Below are 16,827 nucleotides of genomic sequence, written 5' to 3'. Positions count from 1 at the left end.
GACTGCAACAGATGCTGTGTTTGCTAAAGAAACCAGACTGTCATGTCCATCATGTCATATCCAGAATGTGTGTTTTGTTTGGCAGAATCATGCACATGGATTGCCACTTTCCTTTGCCTTTACCTTTAGTAAAACAACACTACTGGTCAGACGGGTCAATCATTATAGGTTGGATTTAGTTCTTATTTGGGTTGTCAGGTAAGAACTGAAGTTGGTTTAGTTCGGTTCCAGTTCAACACAGCATCAGATCTACTGTGTGAATTCAGTTCTGGCTGAGGAAAAGCTAACCCCATGTAACCTAAGATCTCATGGTAACTTCACCGCTATGTACATCATAGCCCTGTAACTTGATAAAGCCCTTGGAGTCAGCAATAATATTGCTCAAATCCATAGCATGTGTGGGGTCCCTTCATTCACATATAGCATAGGCTTTTTTTTTCCCCCCAAGAATATACCTTGGCTTATCCCACACATGATGGGACATGTTGTGTGCCAAGCAGAAGGTCAGAGCCAAAATTTGTATTGATTCCTTTTGCCTTTTAAAATGTAAGCACAAAGGCAATGAGTTTTCTGTGTGATTAAATGAACCTCCCTGCAGGTCCCAGAGATGGAGTATTGTGTGCTTGCTGAAATGTAGCGGCACTGTCTGGTGTCCAACAGCTGCTAGGTTTTACCCTCAGGTGAGGTCCCATCCGCAGCCAGGGATTCCTGGAAAAAGCACTTTACAGCCTTTTCAGGAGAGCTGCTTGTGTGCCAGTTGGTATTTCGTTACTGCAAACAAATGTCTGTTATGAGAGTTTGTTAATAATGAACAAGGAAGGGATTATTGGGCAATACAACAACCATGGAAGTGGAGAAGAACCTGCTGTGGGGAGGCTGAAGCTTCCCTTTGCCATATCATGCACACACCAAGAACCATGCCTCATCTCTGATGCTTTCCTGGATTGCTCATACCATTAGCTGAAGCTGTGTTTGCATTTCTGAAGAGGTTAATTGGCAATTAGACCTTCACTAAACCCTTCCCTGGGGTATGGCTGTCACTTAGGGGGAGTCACTTCTGTTTACCAAGAAAACAGCCAGGGTTGCTGGGTCTGGAGAACAGCAGGGCTCCCACAGGAGAGCTTGCTTGTCCTTCCTAACCCAGGGCCAGGAGGAAAGGAGCACAGCAGCGCCAGGCCAGAAAGGGGCTCCTTAAGTTGAGGTTACTGGTCCAAATTGAAGCACATGCTCTCTCTCCATACTGCTAGCCAGAAACTTTGTTAACCTCCTTCCTTCCAGCCAAGTCCTTTCCATTTGGCTACTAATAATGGTTGCACACTGATGTTTTTCTCTCTGACTTAGGGGACCTCCTGGGTTGTCAAGAAGGTTGGAGGAAAAATAATCAAGGCCAGAGACTTGGCAATTGGCTGTATTCTCTGTCTAGTTCAGACCTCGCCTCTTCCCAGCCGTGGGCACAGCATCCAGGGTGGAAGTTCCTGGAGTACATAAGTTTCTACTTCACATTCAACAGTGTAATGCTCTTTTCTAACCAAGCACTGCTGCTTGTTTAGATCCGTGCAAACATGGTAAGTTCAAAATACCTTTAGTGACCATGAAGTCAGATGGCAGATGTCCCCACAGGCTTATCTGAAATCGGGAGAGGAGTTAAATGAAGGTGTGAGGTGAGACAGAGCAACTATCCCAGCAGCAAATCAGGAGACACTTTGAGTCCTGCCAGCTGATCTGAATCATCAGTGGAAATTTCCATTTGAACTTTACGTGGAATGATGGGTTTTTGGTTAAAGGAGTGAGAAAGAGTGTGTGTGTGTATTCATCTGTATATGTGCGACTGAGTGTTTAAGACTGCATATTTGAAGAGTTATTTTTTTCTTTGCATTCATCAGAAGACTTAAAACAGTAAGAGTAGGATTTTATGCACAGACTGCATTTTCCAGTCAACTCTCCCTTTGAGATTTCCACTCTTTATTGTGATAGAATTAAAGGGAGGATAATGAAATGGATTACATTAGGGCCTCAGCTTCAGTTCTCAAGTACTTAATTTCTCTGGCTAGCATTCAAATCTATGGCCTCAAGTGCTCCATCTTTACAAAGTGCAGCCACTGAACTAGCCAGCATTTAAAGAGTGCAGATCTTTCAGATGTGGCTTCACAAAGCAAGCAGAGGGGTCCTATTGCAGTGTAGCACATGCTAAACATCCTGCAGTGAATTTTCTATGGAAAACCATTTTCAGTGGCACTCCTGGGTTGCTATTGCAGTCTCCCTCTCTCTCTCTCTCTCTCAACCTGTCTGCTATCATTTCCACCAACAGCACCCTCGCACCTTGCAAGTCCTGCATTTTTATCTAGTTTTAATAGATATTGCAACAACAGAGGAAAAAGCGCAGCAGGCAATGCAAGGCTGGGTGCGGCCGGGCTTCTATGTGTGCGTGCTTGCACCCAGGTATGCATTTTTGTGTGTGCTTATGTGCCCACCGAGATTAGGATGAAACTGCAAGGAAAGGCATCATTTTACAGAAGCAAGCAGCTGGAGCAGGAATGCTATCAGGCCTCTTAAACACACCCATTTAAACTTCTGCCTTAGTGAAGCAGAGAGAATAGAGCACTTTCCCCCTCATTTTCCCTAAGTACAGCTACTTCAATGTGTATCATTGTCATAGATTTTTATGCTGTTTTACCAGATGCAGCAGGCATGCACCAAATGAACATTGCTATGTCCCTTAGGGAGCTTAATGTTACTGGTGATACTAGGAAGTTGGAGATCTCGTAAAGCATCGGTTGTGATTAGCAGGTAGGACAGGAGGAAACTCGAAAGACCTTCATGTTGATGCAAGAACTGATGGCTCCTGACAAATATTGCACCAGGAGAATCATTCCAGAAAGGGTTTTGGTGGGAGGAGTGAAGAGCTGAACTGTGGTCCTGGGCTTCTGCTGAGGCAGTATCTGGGGATACTTCTGTGCCTGTGTTGTCCTCAAGGTTAGAAGAGCAACCCACTCACCTTAATGTACAACATGATGGAAGAAGTGGTGGAAGGAGGCCTGCATTCATCATCTTGTACCAAGTGAAAGGAAGGTGCCCAGCAATGTGCTGGCCTTTTAAATGGAGCATACCGAGCTCTGTTGCCCAGCGAGCCCTATAACCTCCACCCAGCATGAGGGTCCTAGGCTACCACCTGCACTCCCCCTGCGATGGTGGGACACAGTGCTGTCTGTGCATGCCTGAGGAGCACCAGACCTCCAGGCTCCCAGGGCATGCCATCTACCTGTGCCAGAAACCAAGTGCTTCCAGGCTGCTGCTGTCTGCAGAGCAATTCCCCTGGCTCCTGGGTTGCCAAAGGGAGGGGAGTCCTTAGGGTTTGAGCGAAAAGCTATTTCTTGCATGCTGAAAGCATGGCCCTCCCATCCCATCTCTGAGTGTTTGCAAGGCTGCATCGGCCTTTTTGGCACATGTGCACTGGGCTGGGGAAGGACTGCAGTGTGGGCTGAGCTAGGGCTTCCCTCATGGTTGCTGACTTAAGAGTGCTTGAGCTGCCCTGAAAGGTACCTTGTGGAGTTTTATGGTCATATATAATTATGGCCAAGCAACAAACTTTACCTAGGGTGAACTAGCAAGCAGAACTGAGGTGTTTGCTTTATAAACCATTTATATGTATAATCTGGCAACTATTACTTACTCACATTCCTGCCAGGTCAGCACTGGCATAGCACTTCCAGCAGTCTCCAGCTCCAGACAAGAGAAACACAGACCATCTCCCCCCACCTCCATCTGCCTGAGCTTTGCTGCCAAGCACCTGACACCCCAGAAGACGAAACTGCAGACAAAAAGCTCGTTCTCCCAGGGCTGCAGTAAGACATTCTTCATCAGGGCTAGCACCAAAGCTTTGTGTGTTATCACGTTCCTTGGTTACACTTCCCTGAAGCCTGACTGGGGTTCCCAGGGACCTACGTGGCTCCTCAGCAGCTCTCCAGCTCCAAGAGGTGACTCTGGGTGTTTTGGCACACAGCGATCAAGAACTGCCTGACCTGGGGACCTGCTCTAAACTGCAAGAAAATATTCAGGAGCAATAGGCTTACCTTACAATTGTTCCTTATATTTTTCTCCCCCACTGCCCATTTCCTTCAAGAAAAATCAGAGCATCGATTAATGATTAGCCTTGGTTGGATAACACAGACCAACCAAAACTGCTGCCTGATCCCAGGCCATGGTTCTGCAGTCAATAACAGATTTGTGCACAACCATATTGCTCAATAGAATGTGTCTGATTAAGATTAAACATGTAAATACAATTGTATTTTTGATAATTTAGCCAGGACAGACAATATTGAGCTTATGCCAGCTTTTATGCCGGCTGTGTGGGTACACAGATCTGTACCAGCATAAAGCTTGTTGATAAAATATAAAATCTATCAACACCTTTTTTTTTTCCCAATGAAGTCTAAAAGGGAGGAGTGATTTATGGTGGACCTCAGCTTTGTTTTGTGTCGTTGCGGTGGTGTTTGATCCAGGAGCAGTAAAGCAGAATTTTCTGTATTGTTGAGCAGGGAGTTTTTGTGTGCAACCTGATTCCCAGGAATGCTGCTTGCACAGCAGCAGTCCTCTGCAGAGCCTCTTACCCAAGGCGTTGCTGACAGGAGAAATCAGCCTCAGACTCCAGGGCAGGATGGCTGTCTCAGAACATCTATTGCCAACAGCCACCCGTGCAAGAGAGGACCTAATCCTCTCGCAGTGAGAATCTCAGCCAGTCATTTCAACCCTGCAGTGTGGAGTGGAAAAGGAGGGAAAAGGGAAAATTACTCCAGGCACAGTGGGCAAGGAATACTGAAGGGAGCACTATTAGGAGCCAGGCAAGGGTACCAAAATGAGGACTGGCATGCAGGGAAAGCAAAGGCTGACTCGTCCTGGAGTGCTTTGCTTAGAGTCTGGCTTCATGAGCTAAAGATGCAGCCAGACATCCCCTCTCTCCTAAATCATTTCCCCAGCCTTGGGATCAGCCTTTCTGGGAGAGAGAAAAGGCAGATTCTCCTGGATCTCCCTTGGCATGTTTTCCTTTCTGGGGGTATCAGGCAAGCCACCAGTTGGTATGTTTTCAGATCCCTTGTTTCCTGAGAGTTACGCACTTCTCCCCAAATGTCTGTCTATATACAATACTCACTCATCCATAGCAGCGTGACTTGCTGCTTTGGGAACACATCAGCACAAAATCAGATGAGGTTAATGCCATAAAGGAGCCTTCTTAGCTGTTCTGGTAAGTGGATGGGTACGGGATACCCCCAGGAAACTACATCTAGAGGAATGGCTCAGTTGTTGTGAGTGAAATGTTTATCAGCGTACTGTTGAAAGTCCTAAAGGAGGTGATAAATCTAATTTCTTTTTTAACTTGCTCACAGCCTTCAAGAGCACCAGTTTAGCTGTATGAAAAGGCTCAAAATGATCACAGCCATAGGTGCTCTTAGCTGCTTTCTACTTATTTCTGCCTGTTCTTGCTCCGGCTTCCATGCTTGTGGAGCATGAAAAACAGTGTGACACCCGCCCCTGTGGGATAGGAGCAAGTCTAAGGCATGAACTCAGCCCAGTTTCGGCGGGTGCTCCGGAAGCCACCCTGTACCCCTGGGTTTCCAGGTACTAGGCTGACCATACCTGGGATTGTGTACAGAAGTGCTCCTGTTTGCAGCACAGCAGAGCATTATGTTCCTCATGGAGGACCAGGCAGTCTGTTTCCATTACATTTCCAGAAGCAGGGTCTTCTCACCAATTTAGGTGCTCTGGCAGGTAGTTCACAGGTTTGAAAGTTTCTGTTTATAGGACATACCCACTAGCACTGATTTCAGTATTTTAACAAGTCTCCTTGCCCTTTACTTGCCCAAAGCTCTCCCCCTCCCAGTAAATCATGAACGTCCTGTACCAAGAATCTGGGCATTTAGGAGCCAGGAGGAGAAAGGGATTGGCCAAAACCTACTCATTTAAAGAAAGGAGCTTCTTTGAGAGAAGGCAGCAATCAACACTCAAAGCAAAGCAAAGCACATTGCTGTTACATACTAGAAATGTTTATTTTGTTCCTGAGACTGAAAATGGCAGGGAGCACAGCATGCAGTTTGGAAAAGCTGATGGCTGCAGAGACAAGTAACAGCTCTGAAGGGTGCTAGTATAAGTTTATTTTGCAATTTTTTTAGATAACATTTGCTTTTTGGTGCCACACTTTTAATTTCCAAAGGAAAAGGATTCAGCTCTTAGACAGGTGTTTTGGTAATCCTTGGGTACATGCTTTCAGAGCCAGAGCACAAGTGATTCAGGGACAGGACCCCCAGGAGAAAGCCCAGTGTTATGCAGGGGCACTACGTGTCCCTTTCCAGAAAGGACACCCCCTGCCCTTGTCTTCGCTCCTGTCTAAGGCAGAGGTGCTCCGCGCTGGCTGCCTGGACTGAAGACCCATCACCTCTGTGCCAGGCTGTTTCCAAGGGTGTCATAATGTTTATATCTAAACTGCTTGAAGGACGAAGGAAATGGATGGGGCAGGACAGGGTGGAGGCTGTTCTAATGTTAGCTCAGTATGACTGTGATAAGTGCTGGCAGGGGGGATTTTTTCAGGGAGTGAGGCCGTTCTTGTGTTGTCAATGTACTGCACAGGTAGCTAAGCAGGAGGAATGACACAAACATAATTCACAACACAGCCAATACCAGTGACTAAAAATAAACATGTTATTTAGACACATTCCACAGCGCCAAGCACCGTCTCTCCCCAGGCATCTACTTGCTTTATTACTTGGCTTAATGAGAGATACTAACTCAGTCCCTGAACCTCCCAGACGTGCTCTCTCCCCCAGACCTGGCTGAGCTGAGCGGGGCTGCAGCACTCGCCCTTCGCTGGCCACTCAGCCCTGCGGCACTGAAGCTGGTGGAGCAGAGCTGGCCCAGGGCACAGTGGGCAGCACTGGGCATTGGCACCCCACGGGAGGGAGCAGGGCCAGGCAATGCCAGCAGCGAGAAGGGGAAAGGAGTGGAGCTGACACAGAGGGAGAACCCAGCCTTCGTCCTCCTCCTCCTCCTCCTCCTCCTGCTGCCCGAGGACTGGAAGGGGAGGTGTGGGTGCCTGTTGCCTGAAGGGGTCGGTCCCTGCTGCCATCCCTGCCACTCCTTGTCAGCCTTAGCTACTGTTCCTTCCCATTCATCAGCAGCCAGCTTGCTTGTCCAGGGCTGCGGTATGGCCAAAGCAAGCTGTTTTGCTACCAACAGCCTCCCACCCAAAGGAACTTCCAATGTTACCAGCCTTTTGCTACTGGATTGTGTTGAAAAGATTTTGGAGACTTGCTATGCAATTCAGCTGACAAGCATAAAGATCTGTATCTAAATTCATTATCTGGTCTCCCTTCACCTCTGTTGGAGAGAAATATACTTCTCAGGTGTGATTTGGTTTGTCATGAAGCAGGTCAACTGAAACTCCCCTGGAAGTGCCTCTTTCTCTCCACCAACTATAGTGGGAATCTGGATGACTGCCTCCAATGAAGAAGTCTGCTATGTAAACACCCAGGAGTCAACCTAATTGCCCACACACTGGTGCCTAGGACCGTCTGCGATCCCCTGGGTTATTCAGTGTGAGCTGATGCTCCAGAAGGGTAGTTTCCCCCAGCTCTTCTACCCTATATGCCATCCCTGTGCTGGTGACTGAGTTACTGGTGACTGAGCTACAGTACCTTCAATGAACTATTTGTCTATGCTGATGCTGATGATGCACAGAATGAAATCCATACGGTGGACATCTACATCTAGGTACCTATATATAAGCTGGGCATCTCAGCTCTGAAATAGCTAGTGGAAATTCAGCACTCAATCCATTAAAAAGGTGATTTGAGATGCCTAAGGGTATCCAAAATATCTGCACAGGACTGCCAGATCTGATACAGGAGGTATGGGAGACCCATGTGCTCCTGGAGTGGTTCCTGGAAACTGAGCAGGATACCCTGTGGCATCTCAAATGATGAGGCCCCAGGCAATCCAGCCAAGGACACCTGGGAGCATTTCAGCGCACACAGAAATAGGGACCTTCATCCAACCAGCGGGGCCAGTCCTGAGCTTTTGGCTGTTTGGGAGCTGAGGTACCCAGCTCGCATTTAGGTAACAACCGTCAGACATCTAAATTTAGGTGCCTCTATCTGCAAATTGCATCCTGTCCCTAAAGCAAGGTGACAATCATCTCACCTTTCTGGTGTGATTGTTGTGCCATTTGTACCCATGTAGACCAGCGATGCTTCACCACCCTCCGTGGCACAGCATGAGGGCCATGGGCACCATTGCTCAGGCTACCTACCAGGAATCAGCAGCACTGGGGCTCCTAAGTCGCTTGGGATGTTTTTTTTTTAAATTAGCCCCATTTATTAGCCTTTTGAAAGTACAGGGTGTGTTTGATGACTGACTCTCAAGGATTTCTCAGGCATTCTGGAAGATGGTAGTGTTACTCTTCTTATCTTTTCTTCTTCCCCCCACCCCCCGCTATAATTTGACATGCTGCCTTCCGTGGGGTTTTGTGTGTCTGTGTAAATGTAGGGAAGTAGCTGGCAGTCCATAATGTGCTCTGACAAGATGCAAATAGGCTGGCGGTGACCCGTGACCTTTGAAAGCTTCTCGGGATGTCTTCCTAGACAGGCTGGGTCCCACTGAGCTGGTGCTACACTCCTCTCCATCACTCCTCCTTTCCTCCTCTCATTTTTCACAACTGCCTCCTCCTTGGTTGGCTCACTAAGTCTGGGACCTACTTTAAAGTTGAGATTAATTTCATGTAAAGAAACCTGGTATGTCCTTTCCTAAGAAGCCTCAGGATTTCACACTGAAATGAAAAGTAGGAAGGACACGAAGAGCTGTCCCAGGGCTCAGCATGGGCCACCCCGCAGTGACTGCACCGAGCGTTGCCTTTCACTCGATGAGCCACTCATCCCTGCAGGCCCTCGGGTGCTTCTTGGGGGGTGCAAGAGAGGACTCTCTTGTATGTATTCCGTGGCAGTCTCCACAAGTGACATTTGAAAGGGATCAGCACCCAGAAATAAGCCAGGGGCCCTAAAACAAACAAACAAACAGAATTAATATGCAGATGAGACAACCATGGGCAGTCAGACCTCAGCACGGATATGTAGAGCTGCTCCCCCGGTTTTGGGAAGGAGCGCAACCTCCAGAGAGCAGGAGGGATTTCCAGGCTTAGGGGCTGTATGTAGGGACTGAGTGCTTGGTGGGGATAGGCCCCGATGTCAATTCCTTAATCAGAATAATAAAATTCTCCCAGTGAGTAATATTTAAAATAACAGACGAAGCCATGGACACATTGGAGATAGCTGGGGCTTTTCATGGGATTGTGCCAACAGGTGTGTCAGGCCAGAGGCACAATGTAGAGCAAGGGGGAATTCGTCATTGCCTTCATTCATTAACCATTCGGGCCAGCAATTTGGACAAAGTGACTCAGCACTCATGAGCAGACAGAACTGCGCCTTCGGAGAGCAGGGCTGGGCTCAGCGAGACACCAGGAAAGGCAAACCTCCCTTTTCAGGAAAAGGAGCCGGTGGCTCTCGCTGGCCGAGGTGGAAGGGACGAGCGGAGCAGACGTGTCCCCACAGCGCCCAGCGAGAGCCCCGAGGAAACCATCTCTGGAGCCGGGCTTGCAGCCGCTCTCCCTCCAAGTGCTGTGGGCCCGTTTGCATCCCACAACCTCCTCGCCTTCCACCTCGCGAGCGGTTATCTGCCAGAAAAGCACGCAAAGAGACAAAAGGCTTGGAGCAGGGAGGGGACCTATTGGTCCTATTGGACCTAATTGGACCTATTGGAGCAGTCCCTATTCCTAGCCACAGTCCCCACCGGAGTCAGGCAGGGGAGCACCGTCCCAGGCGCTTGGCTGAGTTCAATGCCGTCCCAGGGCTGGGACAGGCAGCGGCTCCATCTCCACCCCGACGCGGGGGTGAGTGCCCCGCTGACGTCAGGAGGCTTTACTTCATTTCCTGGCACGGGACCATATTTTCATAGTTGTGTGCTGTCAGAGGGGAGAGGCGGTGGAACTGGAATAGGCGTGCTCAGGCACACCTCCTCAGCCCTCCAGGTGTTAAAGCTCCCCGAGGAGGGTGAGCGCGGGGCTGCTGCTTGGCTGGGGTTACAGAAGCGGAGGTGACTGTGTTACTGGTGCACTGGGAATTTGCCTTTTCTAGCCGGAGCCTCCCTGTCGCCTTCTCCGGGCAGGACCCAGAAAGGTAATTCAAGGCAATGTCCTACAGGATGCAGGGTGGACCTGCCTTCTGCAGCTGGGGTGGGATGGCGTGCCGGACCGTGGGTCTGAGGGGTGGGAGAGCAGGGGCTTGGGGTGCCACAGCAAACGGAGAATGCCTCCCACCCTTGACTCTAACATGGGATTGCCAGCTGGAGCGGGGGGAGTTACGGCAGACCTTCCTGGGAAATGATTTGAAATTTGTGGCTGGATGGGTGTATTTTATGCACAAGTATCAATGAGAGAGGAGGCTCAGGCTGGAGGGGGAAGACTCAGCACTAAAGTGAGAACCCTGATTTGGGGTAAGCCATGAAGTTACCACAGCACAGGCTCCCTTGCACAGACTGCAGAGCCCCTTGGAAATCCCAGACACTTCTGTAGGTGCTGGGTGAGCAAACTCAGCTTCTGGGGGACAACACTCACCCAGGAGACAGTGCAGAGATTCTTCGTGCCTCAAAGGACATCTACCCTGGAAAAAAAAGAAAAGGGAGTAAAAGTCGGTGCAAGTGGCCAAGTTCTCCAAGGCAGCGAGGTTCTTCCCATCCTATTTGTTCCAAGGGCTGTGGCAGGCAACTGGGGCAAGTACCACTTGCAGTAAGCGCCGGTCAGGACCCAAAGCTCTGGGTGTGCTCAGTGCTGCCCTGGGGTCTCACGCTGGGTCTCTGAGCTCTCCACCTGCCCCGACAGCAGGCACCAGTCTGTATCTGCCAGAGCTGTGAATAGATAAGCTAATCTTATCAACAGTGAATGTCCATGGATAAAACTGTAGCATTTGCTCTCCAGATTTTCAGAAAGGTTCATTATTTATTACTCACAAATGTCCAGATAACTCAGCTATTTGTACAAGAGATCATAAATCCCCAAAATTTTGTGAACAATGATTTGTGAAAACTCCTGGATGTGTTATTCACTAATTCCATTCTCTCCAAGGGAGTCCAGAGTTCCTGCATATTTGAATGATTTGCATTTGATTGTAGCCAGCTTTTTGAAGAGCTGCACATCTCCTTTTACGCAGTGAGGTTAAAAGCTGGAAAAATATTCCACCATTTATAAGCAGGTCGCATTGAGGCATATGTGGGGCTGAGAGTGAGTCAGTGATATTTTCCCCCTTCATTCATTCCTTGATTAGATCAACTGCCATTTACTGAAGATTCAACCTACACTCCCTAAAATCTGCTGGAAGGGTTTTAGAACCAGCCTCATAACTGCAGTATGTTGTCCTGGAGGGGGGAAATCAAGAAAAATGGCCTGGCAAGCACTAAAGACTAAATTTTGCAAGGTTGACTTTTTTCTTTATATATCAGAAAAGAAAGCCCTTGGTTTTCCAGCATGGGTCACCATTAAGGCCAGATTCCTCCATGTTTCATGCTGATATTGTATCTAAACTCCCATTTTTATAGATTTTAGAGACCTGAGACTAACTGAGCAATTTGGTACCAATTTGGTCTCCTGGCGAGACGGGCTTAAACCAGGCTTACTCAGACAGCGCTGAGCTCCTCATGACGAGACAGCAGGAATGCGCTGGGTGCGTTAGAGACCTTGTCCGTCCTCGACTCGTGGACTCCTCAAGCAGTAACTTGGCGGTTACTTCTCATGCAATGAACAGCATTAGTTCTGATATGTCAGGCCTCCGGCCAGCGCAAGGCAGTGTCTCGGGAAGGGGACCAAGGTCTCTGAGCCAGTTCTTACTGCTGCACTGTCATGAAGAAGGAGGAATATGAGTTTAGGGCTCATGGTTGGTGGCCTGTATTTGCTATTTAATTTGGAGTGAAAAGAGCTATTCTGGAGGCATTCGGGTTGGTTATCTGCAGGGTAAAAGGTAGTTAAAGTTCCCCTTCTTTCATACCCATAAACCAAAGCCAAGAGTTTTTCAGAGAAAGCAAAAAAGGGAAAAGAAACAGTAATGAGTTTCCTGGTTTGCATTGCTCATCTCTGAACCTCACCGGTACAAGGTACTGATGCTGTCTGAACTTGTCAAAAGAGCATAAACTGTATTATGACTAACTGCTGCTCTTGTATCACAAAAGTGACAGCTCAGCCACAAAAGCTCAGTCTGTGCTGCAGGGCACCGAGCTAATGCCTGCTAAGGCGCCTCGCTTTCTCCCCACGCTCCTACAACATTGCACAACCGCAGGCACAGCGCAGAGGACGTGCGAGGTGAACTGCCTCCTGCTAAGGGGCTTGGCTTGCCTTTGGTGGAGAGCCGATGCCAAGTAAGGGGTTGGCTCTGCTCCCACAGCCCCACGTCCTGAGCACTGCAGTGTCCTTGCCCAGTGAGGCAGGGGTCAAGGTCGGTCCTGCCTCTCCTTCCCCACCGCTGGCAGCACCCGGGTGGTTGATACGACAGCCTGTGTCTTTTCTTCTTCTACAGCTCTGGGGAAACATTTCACCGGGAGGTTGTTCAGGAAGGCGAGAAGATGCCAACGTCGGCTCCCCGAGGCTGTGGCAGCATCGATGCTGACTATTACCTACTCTGTGACATGGAGAAGGCCTGGGGGATTGTCCTGGAGTCGCTGGCTGCAGCTGGTGTCCTCATCACCATTTTCCTCATCTGCTCGCTCTTCTTTCTCATCTGTAAAGTCCAAGACAACAGCAAGCGGCACATGATCTCCGTCTATTTCTTCTTTCTCTTAGGCACGCTCGGCATTTTTGGTCTCACTTTTGCCTTCATCATTCGACTCAATGACAGGACTCGCCCCACTCGCTTCTTCCTATTTGGAGTCATCTTTGCTCTCTGCTTCTCATGCCTCCTCACCCATGCCTGCAACCTCAACAAATTAGTGAGAGGAAGAAAGCCCTTCTCCTGGCTGGTGTTGCTGCTCCTCATTGTTTCCTTTGCCCTGGTACAAGTTGTGATCAGCATTGAGTACTTGGTCACCATGTTAGTAAACCAGAAAGACAAATTTCTGCATATGTCTGCGGAGGAGACCAACAAGGACTTTGTCATGCTTTTGATCTACGTGCTCTTCTTGATGGCTCTGACCTTCTTGGTTTCCATGTTCACATTCTGTGGGCCTTACAAAAGCTGGAAGAGACATGGGGCACACATCTTTGTCACTATCCTGTTCTCCATTGCCATTTGGGTAGTGTGGATCACTATGCTCACAAAAGGCAACACGGCTTTAAGCAAACGTAGCTGGGATGATCCTGTCGTGGCCATTGCTCTCGTGTCCAATGGATGGATCTTCCTGATAATGTATATCGTCCCTGAAATTTGTTTCCTCACTGCCCCTCTGAAGCTGGGGGACTACCCACCAGAAAATGACTTCTGCCAACCCAAGTTCATAAAGCAGACAACTGGAGTGGACAACCGTGCCTACACCCAAGACGAAATTGTGCAAGGTACGATGAAGTGAACAACTCCAGAGTCCCCCAACCCTAAGCACACATGCACTACTCATGAGCTGAAAGGGGTAGGAGGGCTACAAGAAAAGATTTGAAGAGGATGGATAATTTAGAGGTAGGAAAAAGTTTCAGACTGATGAAACTTCAGAAATGCAAGTGAAAATGAATCTCCAGACAAGAGGGAAAAGAGTAAGGACCAATGCAAAAGCCAAAGATGTGTAGGAGGAGTGACTGAGTAGGAGACTTACTGCGTGTCGGGGCTGAGATATAACTCCTTATGATTCTGTTATGTCTGGGAAGTCCATGTAAAAATTCAGGTTTTTGTTTGTCTCAGAAATGCTCCAGCTCTTCAGACCTCTCCAGGTTATACCTTTGAGATTATTTATTCCAGTTCTGATCTGGTTCCCATTATCCATTTAAAAATGAACCCATTATCCAAAAAGGAGGCAAGGAGGTCTTACTTTTCTGTATGGGTCTCATGCCTACTTGGACAAAGCAAAATGTTTTATCAGTTGGGGTTTCCCAAATCTGTGGGTAGGAGATGTGACTGCACTCCCCATGGATCTGCTATGGAGATCACGTTTGTCCCCTGGAGTCAGACCTCCAAGTTTGTAAATAATAGCCAAGAAAGGCTGTGCTTTCCCAGGGAATACTGCAGAGGGGGTGGTGGGCATGCCAGTGGGAGGGATTTGGCTGGATGATGACAGTAATTGTGAGGCAACGGGAGGTGTCTAAACTCCAAGGCCACCTGTGTCCTGTTATTTACAATACCATTCATTCCTGCTTTCATAAGGAAATATTTAATGTCACCCACCCGTGGATTTTAACCCATTCCTGCCTGCATATCGCATAGTTTGATCAGTCTAAAAGCAGCTGCTAACGTAGCCACAGGCCCTTTGATTCTCCCTTCATGTGGCATTTCCAAGCTACCACCTAATGCTAACTCACTGTCTTTCCCCACCTCTTGTCTTGTGACTCAGGAGACGCAGGAGACCTCAGCTACTCCCCATACTCCTCTCACTTTCAGATGAAGGTAAGTTCATGCCCCCCTTCACCCATTTCACCACATGTAGGCTATTGTTCAGGCACTGAAGGGAAGGGAAGGAGAAGGGGCAAAGACAAATGGACCTAGAGCAAGCTTTGTGGAAGCAGGCAGGTGCTTCGCATGGAGCCGGGCGATACCGTGGCTTGTGTTCATGGAGGTGCCTGTGGCCAGGGGGAGCGAGCTGTGACATGCCCAGGGACATGGGGAGGCAAGAGGGGCCCAAGGCAAAGCCTGAGGTTGTGGTTTTCAGTACTTCTGGATTTGACATCATGTAAGAAGTCCATTCTTGCAGTAGACTGTGCCCTTCCCTCAGGAGATTGTGCTCCTTTCCCCAGCCTGTGCCCTGGATGTATTCCCACTAGCAGTCACTGGAAGTTGCAGTGCAGATCCAGAGTGGGCAACCTGCATGTCCCCATGTCCATTCACCAGTCCTCCTTCAGACCACAGCCTAGCCAGGTCTAGTAGCTCACATCATGTCCCCACATGTCCTCCGGTGACATGTCTCCTTTAATGGTTTGTTCTGCCAGGATCCTCTTCCACAGCCCCATCGATCACACTCTCAGGAAACCTTCAGCTCTGTTTCTCCCTCCCCTCTTTTGGTTTTTTTAAGCCCTATTTTATTACTTCTCTCTAGTTTTGAAAGCTAAAGACTTCCGTGCTTCCTTTGCAGACCATTGAACCCCAAAATGAATTCTCCATCCCTCGGCCCAAGGCTCGGACAAGCCCGTACCATGACTACACTGGTGGGAAAGGCCCCATGTAGCAGCTCCTCGGTGAGCAAAGAGACAAAGTGCCCGTCAGCAGAGGTGTGGGGAATGGGCCACAGGGTGACAAGTGAGTCGATCCTGCAGAAGAGACTGAGTCAACCCACACCGGCAAAAGAGGAGAGGAGAGGGGTCCTCTTTTCCCCGCACAGGCAGCCCTGTAGCCCCTCTCATTCCTCCGACACAGCTTTCAGACACCGCTCTGGCCATCCTGTCCCCGCTCACTCTGTTTCTCCATGGGATGGAGCTCATCTCTTCTGACAGAGGAACGTGCTGGGAAGAGCCTGTCCTGGCCTATTTTCAACAGGAATGCGGTAGGGCTAGAGCAGCAGGAAGATCATCGGCCGGGTCTGCGCCCGGCTCTGCCCCAGCCAGGACGGGCTCTGACCAGCTCGTGGGGATGCCTGAGCCCTACACCTGATGGGAGAAGAGGTGGGAGCAGGAGCATCAGCCCTACACATCCCCACTCCTGCCCACTCGTGAACACGTCTCAGGTACTCCCGAGGACACCCTATCTATCCACTGTTACTTTTGTGCCCACTCCCAGCCCTGCCTGGCTCTCCTCCAGAGATCAGTGGAGAAGAGACAGAGGGAGAGAGAGAGAAAGAGCAGTCCTTTTCATTTCTTCATGTTCACTTCCAACCCGTTCCTCATCACCTAGAGACCACGGTGGAGGGGGGGAAGGAAATTTAAAGACATAAAAACCTCTACACCTATTTACCCTGACGCATTTTCTGATTTCTGCTCCCGCATCAGCCTCTCTCCCAGCTCTGACCCCTGACCACGTGCCCCAGCCGAGCTCCCCAGGCTGCCTGCCCTCCCCTGCAAACCCTCCCTCCCCACGCCTGCCGCCCCAGGCTGTGATCCCTGCGGACAAAACCTCTCCCATGCAGCAACCTGCAGTACCCTGGTGGGATTTAAGCCCGTGCACCTTGGATCTCTGCCTCCTCCCGAATGTGGCATAAACACAAACATTTCCCAAGCAGCGAGGTTACGGAGGGCGGACGCCCTTCTTCCCGCGAGTGAGCGAGCCTGCGCGTGTGTGTGCGCGTGCATATATATGTGTGTGCACGCGTGTGCGTGTGCGTGCTGTGTGCGTTCCGCGTGGACTGCACCCTGGTGATGAGCAATACGTCTGCAGAGCTGAATCATTCTGTAGCCTGCTTTGCATTTGGTAAATAGCTTTCCATGATATTTTGTGTATAAATACACAGAGCTCTCCAAGTGGGTGTGTATGGTACACTGGTGTCTGACACAGCTATATATATTTATTTAGTACTTTGTATGTGGAATATTTAATTAATAAAAACCCAAACAGCCTGACTATGAGAGACTGGTGTTCTTCCACGGGAAGGTGGAAGTGGGGTGACAGCAAACAGCTCTCCGTCGGTTGGAGTGGGCCACCTGAGAGACTGCAGCTGGGGGGGAAATGGCAAAGAGAT

The 16,827-nt window shown here is 49.3% G+C and overlaps 1 protein-coding gene across 4 annotated transcripts in view; it reads left to right on the top strand.

Moving 5' to 3' along the window:
- GPRC5A (G protein-coupled receptor class C group 5 member A) overlaps nucleotides 1-16,827 on the top strand; it is a 25,107-nt gene extending 8,280 nt beyond the window's left edge. For 2 of the 4 annotated variants that reach the window (XM_075058155.1, XM_075058158.1), the window contains exons 2-4: nucleotides 12,603-13,573; nucleotides 14,557-14,609; nucleotides 15,292-16,827. In XM_075058155.1, the coding sequence (XP_074914256.1) occupies nucleotides 12,603-13,573; nucleotides 14,557-14,609; nucleotides 15,292-15,384 (1,117 nt within the window). In that variant the 3' untranslated portion in view covers nucleotides 15,385-16,827. Of the gene's footprint in view, nucleotides 1-1,419; nucleotides 10,218-12,602; nucleotides 13,574-14,556; nucleotides 14,610-15,291 lie in introns of those variants that run through there. The other 2 variants (XM_075058156.1, XM_075058159.1) reach the window with 2 other exon arrangements.

This window comes from Buteo buteo, chromosome 26 (genome assembly GCF_964188355.1).
Source record: "Buteo buteo chromosome 26, bButBut1.hap1.1, whole genome shotgun sequence".
In the NCBI taxonomy this organism is placed as follows: domain Eukaryota; kingdom Metazoa; phylum Chordata; class Aves; order Accipitriformes; family Accipitridae; genus Buteo; species Buteo buteo.
The sequence above is the reverse complement of the archived record's forward strand: the minus strand, read 5'-3'. Positions and strand labels throughout refer to the sequence as shown.